At 45.1% G+C, this 15,974-nt stretch overlaps 1 protein-coding gene across 3 annotated transcripts in view; it reads left to right on the top strand.

The window, feature by feature from the left end:
• Nucleotides 1-15,974, top strand: part of HTT (huntingtin) — a 169,122-nt gene that overhangs the window by 94,446 nt on the left and 58,702 nt on the right. For all 3 annotated transcript variants that reach the window (XR_002730577.1, XM_023206823.1, XM_023206822.1), the window contains 8 exons: nucleotides 2,081-2,158; nucleotides 2,659-2,882; nucleotides 4,167-4,245; nucleotides 4,394-4,555; nucleotides 7,629-7,684; nucleotides 8,579-8,727; nucleotides 10,616-10,752; nucleotides 12,742-12,858. Coding sequence is in view for 2 of the 3 variants with exons in the window: in XM_023206823.1 (XP_023062591.1) it covers nucleotides 2,081-2,158; nucleotides 2,659-2,882; nucleotides 4,167-4,245; nucleotides 4,394-4,555; nucleotides 7,629-7,684; nucleotides 8,579-8,727; nucleotides 10,616-10,752; nucleotides 12,742-12,858 (1,002 nt within the window). In the remaining variant the exon portion in view is untranslated. The remainder of the gene's footprint in view (nucleotides 1-2,080; nucleotides 2,159-2,658; nucleotides 2,883-4,166; nucleotides 4,246-4,393; nucleotides 4,556-7,628; nucleotides 7,685-8,578; nucleotides 8,728-10,615; nucleotides 10,753-12,741; nucleotides 12,859-15,974) is intronic.

Genomic DNA, 15,974 nt, shown 5'->3' with positions numbered 1-15,974 from the left:
CTGCCAATTTTTGGTTGGATGCCCAATCTTGTGAATTTTACTTTGCTGGATGCTAGACATTTTTGTGTTCCCATATATCTTCTTGAGTTTTGCTCTGAGGTTATTTGAGTTGCATGTAGATGGTTTACTCTTTTGGGTCTTGCTTTATATTGAATACTCTACCTAATGAACCAGAAAGTTCGGGTTTTCCAATCTGCCTGCTGAGAACAGTGACTGTTTCTAGCCCTGTGTGAGCACCGAGCGCCGCTCCCTCCGATCCTTTCCGATGCTTCCCTCTGGTGGCCTCAGGGAGTTTTCTCACATACACAGTTCTGCTGAATACTCAAGGGGGACTTTCCCCAGATCTCCAAGGCTCTCCCTGTCTTGTTCTCTCTTCTCTGGTGCTCTGTCCTATAAACTGTGGCTGTCTTGGTCTCCTTATATTCTCAGCACCTCTTCAATTCAGAGGGTTGCTTATGCCTCCTCCTTATGCCACAGCCTAGGAACTCTCTCAAAGCAATGAGGTGGGGCAGCTGTGGGGCTCACTTTGTCTCTCGTCTCCCAGGGATCACTGTCCTTCATGGCTGATGTCCAGTGTCTTGAGGACTCTGGGTTTTGTCTGTTTTGTTTTTTGGTTGGCTTTGTCAGACAGAAGGGTAAACCCAGTCCCTCACTCTCATTGTGCTCAGTACTGGAAGTCTCACTCTGTTATATTGGATATTAGTATTTGTAGCAGAGCCCTGGTTCCCTGGTACTTGGGGAGCTCTTGAAACAGCATGAAAAAGGCCAGAAACAGCATGCTTTCTCACCTTTTCCAGGGCTTCAGTTTCTGGTGCACACAAAGCATTCCATACATATTTGTTAAAGTTCTTTGTTAGCCAAATAGTGATTCACAGGCTCTGTTTGTAAATTTTTCAGTAAGCATGTATTAGATATCTGCTGGGAGCTAGTAAAAACAAAAAGTGACATGTGACAAATTCAATTCTGACAAGAACAACCTTAAACATTTAGAATATAATTTGAGTAAATCAGAATTTTAAAAATGTGTGGCCCTTGAATATTTGAAACCAACAAGAATCTATTGCTTATTAGTAGAGGATGTTTTGTCAAACAAGTGGAGAGACAGGCATTTTCAGTCTAACTGATGTTGGCTTTTAGCAGCTGATGGAAACCGGTTCATGATTAGCCAGGCAGTGGTGAAACAGGCTGTGCATTCTGAATGCCTAGATTGGTGGCACTCTTCGAGTTAGCATCTTCTTCTTTCTTCTTTTTTTTGAGATGGACTTTCACTCTTGTTGCCTAGGTAACAACTCCAGTGCAATGGTGCCATCTCGGCTCACTGCAACCTCTGCCTCCCTGGTTCAAGCGATTCTCCTGCCTCAGCCTCCCAAGTAGCTGGGATTACAGGTGTGCACCACCACGCCTGACTAATTTTGTATTTTTAGTAGAGATGGGGTTTCACTATATTGGTCAGGCTGGTCTTGAACTCCTGACCTCAAGTGATCCACCTGCCTCGACCTCCCAAAATGCTGGGATTACAGGCGTGAACCACCGCTCCCAGCCCCTTCTTGATTCTTGTAAAGGACATTGGGTGCTGTATATCTTGTTATAGATGTTGATAAAAATGCTTGTGAGAATAGTAACATTAAGGTAGTTGTTTGGTCATTTTTACATATCACTATAAGATAATTCTAGGACTGATTTGTGGTAAATCACACATTGCTGTATTATGATTGTGTTCACTGAACATATTCAGGGGCTCTACAGATGCAGGGCTCTTAGCTGCTTTGCACGCTTCTGAATTCCTGCCCTGAGAACAGGACTGGATACCTAGTAGACAATAGGTTATTTGATAACAGTTTAATGAATTAATGAGTGAATGAACAGATACGTAGATATATGAAAGAATGGTTGTAATGTATATAACTTGGATTTCAAGACTTACTCTGTTCAAATAAGAAATGGAAAACTTTCCTCTGATCTGCCTCTACTATTTACACTATTTAAATAGAAGTTATCTTGTACCTTTGATTTCTGTCTAGGATTCGTACAATAATGGATCATCTCTGAGTCACTTACCGTCTCACTGTTCTTTCCACAGTGTGTTGAGGAGATCCTAGGATACCTGAAATCCTGCTTTAGTCGAGAACCAATGATGGCAACTGTTTGTGTTCAACAAGTAAGAGCTTCATTCTTTTCCTATTCTGTTAAGACTTTCAGGTATGACGACAAAATGCTGCTGCTCCTTAAGAAGCAGGTGCTGGTGGCGTAATCAGCTGGGAGGATTGTGGGGTCCAGCATAGCACTTTTTGGCTCATTCCATGATTGAGCCAAGAGGCCGACCTTCCCGTCATTCCCCAGGAGGACAAGGTCTGTCACTGTGGAGAGCAAAGGACATCAGAAGCTCCCCTGCAGCCTCACTGGTTAACTTCCAGTCCCTCGGGGTTTTTGTTTAGCATGCTCAATCTCATTTAGAATTGCAAGGAAACCCAAAACTCTTATTTAAGCACTTCATACAACATCTCGCTGAGGTAATAATAGTGATTCACAGTAAGAATTTCACATTGTGAATCTTTGCTAACGTATCCAGTTATTTACAGATGGATTTGATATTTGTGTGGGAGATTCTTAAAGTGTTGTTCATGCCACGTTGTTTGTGCTTCAATTTTTTCACCATAGTTGTTGAAGACTCTCTTTGGGACAAACTTGGCCTCCCAGTTTGACGGCTTATCTTCCAACCCCAGCAAGTCACAAGGCCGAGCCCAGCGCCTTGGCTCCTCCAGTGTGAGGCCAGGCTTGTACCACTACTGCTTCATGGCCCCGTACACCCACTTCACCCAGGCCCTCGCTGACGCCAGCCTGAGGAACATGGTGCAGGCGGAGCAGGAGCACGACACCTCGGGGTAACAGTTGTGGCAAGAATGCTGTCGTTGGTGGAAGCACAAAAGAGCAAGCAGGAAATACTTTGTAAAAGAATAAAAACGAAAAATGTTAGCCAACATCTTCTAATAGTCTGCAGTATTCAAAGAACTCTAGGAAATATGGTTGATGCAAAGATGATTTAAGGCATAGCCCGGCCTTTCAAGAAGTGTGTGGCCAGTGAGTGAGATGGGCTTGGGACTTACACATCTCAGAGGTGGGGGTAGAGGAGGAGGAACACTGAGTGGGCTGAGAAGCAGCCAGCTTTCATTGCCAAAGTGTGTCAGCAAACCCGAATGCAGTTCATAATGTCCCCACCCGTTCAAAGCACAGGCCCAGGAGAGTGGTGTGGCATGTGTTGGGGGCACTTTGCAGGCCTGTAACGAGGATGAAAGAACAGCTTCATTGCAGCACAGTAGTGCTGGTATTCAGAGGTGTGAAGGTCATAGAAGCGTCTTGGATATATTACCTTGTGTTTTATCAACTTTATAACTAGAAATCTCTTTTTACTTAAATTTATGTTTGTGTCTTTAATGCCTGGAATACACGACTTCTTAAATTGCCATAAGTATCAACAGGTATTTGAGTTACTAATCTGTATAGTAGCAATAATAGAATTCCTGGTTTTTCCTTTTATAAATGTAACAACGATTAAATAGCTACAATTGAAACACTAGAGTCAGGAGTCAAGGAAAAGACCCATGTTCCAGGCTGTATGTTAGTGATGTACTTACTGTATATTCCAGTTGCAGGAGTAAGTCTGTTTCAATGCTTTCTGTAACCATTTGGGGTATTAATAAGCATGTGAGTTATTAATATGCATTATATGCATGTTTGGGTTAATTTCATATATGTTTCTTAGAAAGGATATCATTGATGTAAATATTTTCAAGGCTTGTCCTCCAAAAAAGTCATGTGATTTCTTCTAAATTACTGATCTTTTAAATGACCTTCACCTTTCTCTCAAGTCTCACTTAAGACTGGGCTGAGTAGTCAGTTTCCTGTAGCAGTAAAAAGCTCAGACTTGAGTAGCCTTCTACAGGTGACGAGACTTGATGGCTGTCAGGCAGCTGTAAACTCTAAATAGAGTGTCATTATCTCGAGAGGGTGATGCTGCCACACTGAGTGGCCTTTCAAGTTGTTTCTCAGTCTGACATGTTTTGATCGTGTGAATATGAAATGGGTCTGAACAGGAGTATATCTGAGTGCAGAGGAGATTATTTAAAGATATTCTCATTGTCTGCTTCCCTTCTATTCCCATTTGGCAGATGGTTTGATGTCCTCCAGAAAGTGTCTACCCAGTTGAAGACAAACCTCACAAGTGTCACAAAGAACCGTGCAGATAAGGTAAATGGTGCCGTTTGTGGCATGTGAACTCAGGCGTGTCAGTGCTAGAGATGAAACTGGAGCTGAGACTTTCCAGGTATTTTGCTGGAAGGTTTTGGTTGAAGGCTCACTTATGGATTCTTTCTTTCTTTCTTTTTTTTTTTTATAGAATGCTATTCATAATCACATTCGTTTGTTTGAACCTCTTGTTATAAAAGCTTTAAAACAGTACACGACAACAACATCTGTGCAGTTACAGAAGCAGGTTTTAGATTTGCTGGCGCAGCTGGTTCAGTTACGGGTTAATTACTGTCTTCTGGATTCAGATCAGGTTTGTCGCTTTTAATCTTTCATCCGTCATACCTGTTCCTAATTTAGTACAAATTAACCTAAAAGACACTGAAATCTACTTTAAAGAAATGTGAACTGTGTTTCCCCACCCCCCATCAATTGCTGCTGCTTATGTTTTTCACGCACTTAGCTAGTACAAGGCCCGGGGCATAGCCAGCCTCAGCAATCGGCATCCTTGCCCCAGCTCCCTGGACTCAAGGCTAACCTGGGGTTGGCTGTTAGGGATTTCCAAAGGTTTGTCCCATCCACTCGCCTCTCCTCCAAAATAAGTTTGAATTTAAATTGTGAGATATAATTAAGATTTATTGTTTGGGGAATATTTTTGCAAAATCTAGAGAGTTAGTTTAAATGGATTATCAATTATTACTATAATTGATCATCTGCAGTTTCAGGCTATCTAACAAGTTAGCTTGCCTCTTTAAAAAGGAATGGAATTTAGCTGGACAGTAACTGAGACCCACGCTTCTGGAGTCCACGTGAGGGCTGTGTGGCTCTGCACAAGCATTTGCACTCTTCCCCTGTTGGCTGCATTGCCTTCCTCCTGCAGTGGCTGTGGGCACCAGATTCTGGCTAGTCATGTCCCTTCATGATGCACAGTTTCCTCAAGATTCGTGCCAGTTAAATCACTGCTTTTTCATCGTCAACATTTAACTGTCATTTTGAGCCATGATCTTGGGCTACTTCCTTATGTGGGGTAGGAATATTTTTGAGATAGAAATCTTACACTTCTCTGTTTCCTTCTGGACATAAATCTGTTAATCCTGTCAGTGCTGTCACTCGTCTGAAAGGGTCTGTTTCCCTAGGAGAACCGAGGGCACGCGGTCAACACTGATTTCCCACCGTGGGTGTTGGGGTGGGGTCTGCCTTTGTTTTGTTTTGTCTTTTTGTTTTTGAGACGGAGTCTTCCTCCCAGGCTGGAGTGCAGTGGCGCCATCTCAGCTCACTGCAACCTCCACCTCCCGGGTTCACGCCATTCTCCTGCCTCAGCCTCCCAAGTGGCTGGGACTACAGGCGCCCGCCACTTCGCTTGGCTTATTTTTTGTAGAAAACGGGTTTCACCGTGTTAGCCAGAATGGTCTCTATCTCCTGACCTCATGATCCACCTGCCTTGGCCTCCCAAAGTGCTGGGATTCCAGGCGTGAGCCGCCGCGCCGGCCCTGGGGTCTGCTTTTAATGAAAGAGGCGCCAAAGGGTGGGCTTTGCCTTGGTCTGATGCTTTGAACCTTCGTTCACAAAACCCATCTGAAGAAAATCCGTCTCAATGGGCCATTGCTCTCCTCAGGAAACATGCATTGGGAACTTCTTTTCGTTTCCTTTGACACTAGGAGGCTGCCTGGGGAGAAGCCCTGGTCTATGGCTATGGGCAAGCAGGGGCTGAGAGGAGCAGGCTCTCAGTGGGGCGGGGTACCCCAAGGGAAGCCAGAACCCTGATTTGTTCCATTCTAGTGAGAACAAAGACTGCAGTCTACCTTTTCTTCAGAATTTCCCAGTTCTAACTGGGCATGGTGGCACACCTCTGTAGTCCCAGTTACTGAGGAGGCTGAGGTGGGAGGATCACTTGAGTCCAGGAGTTTGAGTCCAGCCTGCGCAACATGGCAAGGCCTATCTCTAAAATAATAGTAATAATCATAATTTCTAGTTCTGGCCGGGCACAGTGGCTCATGCCTGTAATCCTAGCACTTTGAGAGGCCGAGGCAGGTAAATCATTTGAGCTCAGGAGTTTGAGAACAGCCTGGCCAATATGATGAAACCCCGTCTTTACTAAAAGTAAAAATATTAGCTGGATGTGGTGGCGGATGCCTGTAATCCCAGTTACTTGGGAGGCTGAGGCAGGAGAATCACTTGAACCTGGGAGACAGAGGTTGCAGTCAGCTGAGATTGTGCCACTGTCCTCCAGCCTGGGCGAGACAGAGCGAGACTGTATCTCAAAATAATAATCACAACCTGTGGTTCTGACTCATCATGGGTAGGAACTGATTTTCTCATGTGGTCGTTACAGACTATGGTCTCCTTGGGCCTGCCTTTAGTAGGGAAAAAAGGCAACTCTCCACTCTAACATAAAATAGGTGGACTTGAATGTTTTATCAAATTCTTTCTTTAGTCGTTCTACTGGAGCTTTTTCTTCAATGTAGAATACTCTTTGTTGCTTTATTATATTTGTCTGCAATCTCCATGTGATACTTCCATGTTGAGGGAGGACAGCCTCGAGGCTCCCCGTGCTGCCCACGGCCCTGCAGGCGTGTGGAATTCATCTTTGGCCTGTGCTTTCTTCTGGGTCCCGGTGCCCCTGCCCGCGAGGCTCATGTCCAGCTTCCCCTTTGTGGTGGCGTGAGGTCATTCCTGCTGTGAGCGCTCTGGTTTCATGTTTGTTCCGATTGCCTTTCATCAACCAATCCCCTTTCTCCCAGTTCTTAAGATTTAATACAGTGACAGTTTTATGAATAAGAATAGAACTAGAACAGACAAGCCATTGAACTCTATGCTGATAATGATTTACCGAGCACCTGCTGTATGTTTGCATTCCCTGCAGAGGCTCTGAGAAAGCCGGGCCATGTGCTCCATGCTTTATCAGTGGAAGCTCCTCATCAGGTTGGGAAAACTGACAGCTGTGTGGAATACCAGTGTGACACAAAGCTGGCTCCCGTGCAGCCCCTGCGTGTTGCCTCTCAGATGGTGGGAGGAAGAAGGTCGAGTCCCTTGGGGATCTTATTACCAAACCAGTTTCAGGGAATCTGCTACCCTGCCTGCCATTCATGGGAACAGATGAGTCCCCAAGGTGTACTTTTGGGTATTGTCTGATGTCTCTTGGAATGTATGATTTGTTTTCCCAATGAGGTTTCACCTCAGTGTGTAGTAAAGTTGTTGAGGGGATTCCTGGATGTGTTCTACAGTTATCTCGGCTGATTTCAGAATAGAGTTATGCTTATAGTCAAAAATTTATCAGCTGTCAAGAAATTTATTTAACATTTATGCAGATAAGCAGGAGGAAAAGAAACCTGGTTTTCACATTTTAATCCTATTATTGATGTAAAATTTTACTTTCCTTCCCGTAGGTGTTTATTGGCTTTGTATTGAAACAGTTCGAATACATTGAAGTGGGCCAGTTCAGGTAATAGCATTTTGGTATTTTAGATTTTTTTCTCCTTCTTGTGTACTTACATGTAATTTATGTTATTAAGATGAATGTTTAAACTACTGTTAGGCATTTTTGCTGTTTTCTTTAAATGGAAATCTGATTAACATGCTGTGCATTTTTGCTTCTCTTAAAAATTAATGTATATCTCAAGACTTGTTTGGAAGTAGTTATATATCTGAAAATTCCATATGTTGTCAGTTTTCATTGCACATTTCAAAGCATTTAATTATGTTGACAGATGGCGAAATGAAATCTCATGGTGGAGCACTAGTTTTTAAATCTTCTTAGAGAAATCAGTTTTTATATAAGGTTGTCTTTAGTAATTATTATGCACTTGTATTCTCTGCAGCTTTTTCTTGCTAGATGTTGAGGTTTTAATACTTCTTGCTAGTCCATTACAGGTTTATAATTATTGAATGTTAAAATTCTTTAGTACCTGAAATACTTAATAAATACTGTAGTTAGGAAAACTTAGTGCAGAAGGAAAGTGTTCCCAGATTCCCTGGGGTCTGGAAACATAGTGTTTGTTCTAATCACGTGACACCTCCACTGTGTTTTGGGGCAAGTTACTTTTTCTCTTTTGAGTTTCAGTTTCTACAAGAGCAAAGGGGCAGAGGAGAGCTGGGAAGATTGTAGCTGCTGTGCCTTTGTGCCGTCAGGTGCCTTCTACTTGCTCCCTCCGAACCTTTATACCTGTCCCAGCTCTGCACAAGGGCACAGATGGGATGCACTGTAGCAGGGATGGGGTTAGAGTAGATCACTGACACCTGTTAGCTTAATGTGCCCTCATGAATTATTTTATGTTGCTTATATTGATATGTATCTTAATTTTAAAAGAAAGGTCTAAATGGATGTTTTTATTTCTAGGGAATCAGAGGCAATCATTCCAAACATCTTTTTCTTCTTGGTATTACTATCTTATGAACGCTATCATTCAAAACAGATCATTGGAATTCCTAAAATCATTCAGCTCTGTGATGGCATCATGGCCAGTGGAAGGAAGGCTGTGACACACGGTAATGGGACACATCTTTCACTGTCGTCTTCGGTGTCACGATGTGCTTGGCAGTGTTCGTTTTCGTACACCCACTTTCGACTTTGTCAGTGGCGGCCATGTGCTTCTCAGGCTCTGCAGATGTGCCTGTGTGTCTGTGTATGTGAATGTACTGGTTAGAGACGTTTCAAAACAGAAGAGAGCATATTCTTTACTCTCAGCAATTTGTAATCTTCTCAGGGAAAAAAAATTCAAGAAACAGTAAGATAGCCTAAGGTACAGATAGATTCTGAGTATAAAGTTCCTGTTCATTCACACGAAACACTAAAAGTTCTTCACCTGATCTTAGCCAAAAGGCAGAGAAGCGATGAAACACTAAAAATTCTTCAATCGAACTTGCCGTGAATTAAATTTTGGTCTCTCATCCAGGTGGTATAGGAGATACAGTTTGACTTGGGTTCAGGGCTTTCTGTTCTGCCTGATGATTTTGCTGGAGCTTAAATAAAGACAGGACTCCAGGAGACGGCCAGCTATGCAAGCCCCCAGCCTGTGGAAGGAGCTAGCCTGGTTTTATCAATGAGCTGTCAATCTTTCTTTGAGCTTTTTCCAGCATTGCCCTATTGACCCCTCCATGACTCCTTTGCTGGAATCCGTAGGCCTTTGAACTTTGACAGGGACACATCCTAAGACCCTTGCAAACCCCTAGATGTGAGAATGGCACTACTACATAGAGTCTTTTCCACTCAGCGTGCGTGCAGAAGAGCGTCAACCATGCTGTGTGGCGAGGCAGGGCCTTGGCTGACCTCTCAGTCAAGGCCTTTGCTTTACATAGCTAAGCCAGTTAGTCTTTGCCGTGGCTTCACAAAGGCTTCAGATTCACACTGCCAGAGTATAGATGATTAAAGGCATAGGTGTTTGGTTTCCTGGACTTGGAGGGTCTTTGGACAGAAAATCAGTAGGCAGCCAAACCCAGTACTTTGCACTGGGAAGCTTGGTCATCTGTGAGAGGGTCAGAGAGGATACCCATGCGTGCACGCCACCGAAGGGTCAGTGAGTCTCAGGGCTCTGTGTGCATGTCTCAGGACTGGAGAGAGTGTGTCACTGAGAGGTCAGAGTGTTGGTGCGTGTGTGTCGAAAGAGGGTTGCAGTGTGCCCTTCACTGAGGGGTCGGAGGGTGCCTCGCGCGTGTGTGTATGTGTGTGCGTGTCACTGGGGGTCAGTGAGTGTTCTTGTGTGTGCATGTCACTGAGGGCTCAGGGTGTGCCTCTGTGTGTGTGCGTGTCACTGAGGGGTCAGTGTTCCTGTGTGCGCATGACATTGAGGGTCAGAGTGTACTTTTGTGCCAATGAAAGGCATTTCTTATTTTTTTTTTTGTATGTGGTTGTAGTAGACCAATTACTTTATTTTGACTCCTGTTTTAGACCAAATAAGACCTGGGGGAAAGTCCCTTATCTATCTAATGAGAGAGTGAGTTTACTTAAAAAAGCATAATAATCCAGTGGCTTTGACTAAATGTATTATGTGGAAGTTTTTATTGTCTTTTCAGAGAATCAAATAGATTATTCTCAAGACCAGGAATGTTGCTGTTTTGGTTATTTGGAAAGTTCTGTCATTTTCAAATTGACTTTTGAATTTGAGTCACCTTTTTTCAGAAGTGGTGTTAAATTACAGGAGCCCTAGGTTTTTTTTCTTTTTGTAGAAGCCATCACAAAATGATCAGTGTTCAGAGGAAAAGCTTTGATCTTCCACAGTGGTAAAATGATTGATAACCTTAATTCATCTCTTACCATAAACCAAGTATGTGTGAGGGTTTTCTTTATTTCTTGATATCACTTTGTAGCTGTTGAGAGCAGTTTTCCAAATGTAATTTCCATGAAATGCTTGATGAGGGCACCCTTTTGTCCCCACAGCCATACCGGCTCTGCAGCCCATAGTCCATGACCTCTTTGTATTAAGAGGAACAAACAAAGCTGATGCAGGAAAAGAGCTTGAAACCCAAAAAGAAGTGGTGGTATCAATGTTACTGAGACTCATCCAGTACCATCAGGTAAGAGGATACTTTATTGACCCGTACAGATGGAAGGAAGTGCCATGTGGTAACACTCACTCTTAACCGTGTTACTTTGAACCAGGTTTGAGCTTTCTGAGGCCTGGGAAGATGCTGGGGCAGCGGCGGGTACAGGGGGAGGTGGGGACAGGGGACAGGCGCGGTGGCAGGAGGTGGCATTGGTGTTTATCCTTCCTTCCTTTTTTTTTTTTTTTTTTTCTTTTTGAGACGGAGTCTCGCTCTGTCGCCCAGGCTGGAGTACAGTGGCGTGATCTCGGCTCACTGCAAGCTCTGCCTCCTGGATTTACGCCATTCTCCTGCCTCAGCCTCCTGAGTAACTGGGACTATAGGCGCCCACCACATTGCCCGGCTAGTTTTTTTGTATTTTTTTAGTAGAGACGGGGTTTCACCATGTTAGCCAGGATGGTCTCGATCTCCTGACCTCATGATCCGCCCGTCTCGGCCTCCCAAAGTGCTGGGATTACAGGCTTGAGCCACTGCGCCCAGCCCCCCGCCTTATTTTTTTGAGATGGAGTCTCACTCCGTCGCCCAGGCTGGAGTGCGGTGGCATGATCTTGGCTCACTATAAGCTCCACCTCCCAGGTTTAAGCGATTCTCCTGCCTCCACCTCCCGAGTAGCTGGGATTACAGGCACGCACCACCATGCCCAGCTAATTTTTTTTTTTTTTTGTATTTTTAGTAGAGATGGGGTTTCACCATGATGGCCAAGCTGGTTTCGAACTCCTGACCTCAAGTGATCCGCCTGCCTTGGCCTCCCAAAGTGCTAGGATTACAGGCGTGAGCCACCGCGCCCGGCCTGGTGTTTATCTTTAAAGTGGGTACAGCCACAGGGGTTCACCTGACTCCTGGTCTGAGAGTCACGAGATCGTTCAAGATAGCAATGCCTTCTTTTCCAAAACGAGGACCAAAAATCATTTGAGAGTGTTGGTCAAAATGGTAGAAACCTAGAATGATAGAAATCTCAACTCTGAAATAAAAACTTTTTTTGCATATTTATTTACCACTATTTTGACACAGGGCTAAGGTCTTTTTCTTTGAGCTAGTTTCTGGTTTTGTTTTCTTAAGGTGGCATAAGAATTCAGAGACATTTTGAGGAAAACCAAGTGCAGAAATCTCTCTTTTTTAATGACTTCTTCTTTCTTTCAGCTTGTACTGTTGTGCAGCCCTCGCTTATTTTGTCAGTTCTTTTTGGCTGTTTGTCTTTGAATCTTTATGAAGCCATAGCTTTTCTCATAAGAAGCAGCACTTTCTTTGTTCATTTGTATTTTAATTAACCCCTGTAGTATTTAATTAAATACTTAATGCCTAATTAAATCACATAATTGCAATGCAAAAGTACATGCATCATAAAGAGGTCTGAAAATGAGCAACTGGCAAGCAGGTGGTGGCAGGCAGAGCTGGCTGGGTGGGCGGGTGTCCTGGGGAGGAGCTCATCAGCTGCATGTTCAGTGAGCTCTGGATATCTCTGTGTAGAAATGATCACTCATAAACTTGTGTTCAACCGTGTATACTTCCGGAAAGTAGATGCTGTTCCATAGACTGCCTCTGCAGAGAACACAGAATTGAAGTGAATGTCCACAAAGGTGGTGAGCCGCCTGCAGAATAGTTTAGTCAAGGCTGTGTTTGAATTTTGCCAGAGATTAATAGACATTTGATTTTCATGTTGTGCCTTTTCTCTGATTGTGAAATATTATAAATTCTATCCAAATAACAATGATGGCAAGTCTTCCTGAGCAAAGTGTGCAGCTTGCATGTGTCCTAGAGGAACTTGTGTTTCGTTCTGATTCCCCTGCATTTCTCATGTCATAGAGTGGGGATTGCATCAGTGTCCCCCTGTCCTCGTTGGGATCACATCTGTTTGAATCCTAGAGTCTTCCAGCTGAGCTGGGACAAGTGTAACAGATGGACACATGGGGGTGGAAAGGCGCCTCTTGGCAGCAGACTTTCTAATTGTGCACACTCTTATAGGTGTTGGAGATGTTCATTCTTGTCCTGCAGCAGTGCCATAAGGAGAATGAAGACAAGTGGAAGCGACTGTCTCGACAGATAGCTGACATCATCCTCCCAATGTTAGCCAAACAGCAGGTTTGTCACCGCAGCCTTGGCTCGTTGTTGCATAGTGATGGTAGCTTAAGGTCCTTGTGAAAGGTGGGTGGCTGGAATCAGCTCTTCCTTCAATCCTAATCTGTGCTTTGATAGCAGTTCTCCATGCTAGTCGTGGGGCAACTGACTTCATTTCTTCTCATAATGCCGTCTCAGGTTGGTATTGCCCACCTACTTTACGGGGGAAACTCATGACTCAGAGAGGTTATGGAGGTGATCAGGCAGCACACAGCTTTAGAGTGCTGGAGTGAGGGCAGGCCAAGTCTGACTCTAAAGCCCGAACCCTTACCTCCTATACTGCCTCCTGCATTCTGGTCAATGCAGTGTTTTATTTGGTGGTTACATTTTTGTTTTTGTTACCTTACTACTTGTAATTTAGCAGTTTTCCTTTCCTTTCCTTTCCCTTCCTTTCCTTTTTCCTTCTTCCTTTCCTTTCTGACAGGGTCTCTCGCTCTGTCACTCAGGCTAGAGTGCAGTCGTGTAATCTCACTGCAACTTCCGCCTCCCAGGTTCAAGCAGTTCTCCCACCTCAGTCTCCCGAGTAGCAAGGACCACAGGTGTGCACCACTACGCCTGGCTAGTCTTTTGTATTTTTAGTAGAGGTGAGGTTTTGCTGTGTTGCCCAGGCTGCTTTTAGACTCCTGGGTGCAAGTGATCCACCAACCTTGGCCTCCCAAAGTGCTGGCATTACAGGTGTGAGCCACCTCGCCTGGCCTATTCATCACTAATCAGAATTTCTATGATCAAATGACATGAAACCTTGTTTCCACAAATGCAGTGGAAGGAAATGGCCTGGCAGTACCAATTTTGGAGGCAACATGCCCCAGTCAGGCACAGGACACTGTGCCCCAGTGTAGCAGCATCTCTGTATCTCACAGAGAAGGGTGGTGGGTCCTCCTCAAGGCAGCTCCGCCAGAAGATCTCATGAGCTGCCTGGCATGGCTTGAGGTTGCCTTTTAAATGGACTCAGCAAATACATGTTTGTTCATCTTGATTATACACAATAAGCAACTACTCTGTATAGTACAAGTAGTCCATGGTTTTTTGCATTTGATTTAAACCAGAGGCATGTGATATTGATGGTTACTGCCTTCATGACTGCACCCCCATCCTGATTTCATAATGGGATGTTATCCTGAGACCAGTTAGACAATGGAACGGGGATCTTGGATTCTGGTGAGGCTGACAGCAGGTTTAGTGTGGTCAGGGTCTCCCTGCCTATAGATGGTGTTAGAATGGTGCTCTGGAAGCTTTATTCCATTATCTTCTGTGCATAATCTGAGTAGAGTGGAGATTGAAGGCCTGAATGCATAGTAAATATCTGACTTAACTTCTGCCGCAATGGAAATTGTGTGATAAAACATTTATGAAATACGTAGCACAGCCCCGGCCAGGTAGCTCAGCACAGGTGCATGTTGCATTCAGAAGTAGTGCTAGATACTATCCCGTTACTGGCAGTACATACATCAGTGATCAAAGCAGATTCAAGAAAGACCCCCTGCCTTCTTGGAGTGAAGATTTTGTTGGGATGGGGGTGAGGGGACAGACAATAGAAAAACCAGTGAGTGAAGTCTCTACCATGGCGGCTGGTCAGGAACGCTATACAGAAGAATCCAGGAGGGAAGAGAGTTAGGTGATTTCGGCGGTGGAGTGGCATTGTTCAGCTGGTGATGAGAAAAGTTGTGGTGATCTGGTGACATCTGAGTGGATTTGCAGAAAGGAAAGATACAAGCCTAGGAGATACCTGGGGGAGGAGCATTCCAAGCAGAGCAAACAGCTGCAGAGGCCCTGGGGGGAACATGCTGTTAGGGTATAAGCAATGGGGGTGGAGGGGGGGGGCAGCCAGGGGGAGGGAAGGGAGCAAGGCCTGGTGGGGTGAGGCCAGCATGGAGGAGCCTTGAGAGGGTTTGCCCTGATGTGGTGTTTAGCAGGATCATTCTTACTCCTGAGTTGAGAATAGTCTTGAGGGGGAGGTGAGGGCAGAGCAGGCCACCCGAATGAGGCCCAGCGGTGAAGTGGAATGGCCCAAGTGGGCGTCCCTTGGCAGCGTGAAAACAGAAACAGTAAGGTTTGCTGTTGAGTTAGATGTGGAATGTGAGAGAGAGCAGGGCATTGGGGGTGATTTCAGGGTGAGGACAGGGTGGCTGTGGACGAGGTAGGGCAGACATTGGGGGCAGCAGGAGGTCAGAGATTGTCTGGATGTAGCAGTTGAGACCCCATAGGTGCCTAATGAGGCGAGGCCAGCATCAGGTGTATGAGCCCAGAGTTGTCGAGAGACTGTGGGGCAGGGGGTCAGCATCTGAGATGTCCACTCACAGTGGACGCAGCCTGGCTGGAGAGGAGGAGGAACTTGAATACCGAGCCTGCTGAGTCCCAGTTCCAAGGTCAGGGAGGTGGGGGGAGCCAGTGCTGGGGCAGGGGGAGTAGGCAGGTGTGGGGTTCCTAAAGCCAAGATTTTTTTTTGAAGGCATTTTGTGCAGGAGGGTGACATCTGCTGTGAGCACCCTGGGAACCTGGCACAGGTTTGGCAGCACCAAGAGCACTGATGAGCGCTTTTGGAGGAGCAAAGGGAGCCAAACCCTAATGGCAGTGTGTTCCTGAAAGGACAGGAGAGAGGCTTGGAAAAAGGAACAGAGAAATAAGGCGGTAGCCAGAGGAGGAGAGGAGTCGGCAGGGGGTTAAGTTGGCAGAAATGAGGGCCTGTTTACACCCTGAGGACAGAAGCAAACAGGGAGGATCGGTTCCTCCCTGGAGAAACAAATCCAGGAGAAACAAATCACAGGAGAAACAAATCTCTGTCGTGGTGTTCACAGACACGGGTTAGGATTGGCTGCACGGATGACAGAGCACTGTGGGTTCTCCCAGAGTTGCTGGGGGGAGGCAGAGTCGGTGGGCATAGGTGAGGGTTTAGGATGCAGGAATCCTGGAGCTCAGAGGGTCCATTGTTCCCTTCTTGTAAGATGTGGCCAGTGTTGTGAGCTTCACATCTGTGCCTTGAAAAACACCACATCTCTTTGCAGAATTGTTTGCTATGTGTATACACACTCAGTAGAAACAAATATTGGAAACAGTCAGTTCCCACCATCAATAAGGAATGG

The sequence above is a fragment of the Piliocolobus tephrosceles genome, chromosome 3, assembly GCF_002776525.5.
Source record: "Piliocolobus tephrosceles isolate RC106 chromosome 3, ASM277652v3, whole genome shotgun sequence".
Lineage (NCBI taxonomy): Eukaryota > Metazoa > Chordata > Mammalia > Primates > Cercopithecidae > Piliocolobus > Piliocolobus tephrosceles.
Note: the sequence above shows the minus strand (reverse complement) of the source record. Positions and strands in the feature narration are given on the sequence as shown.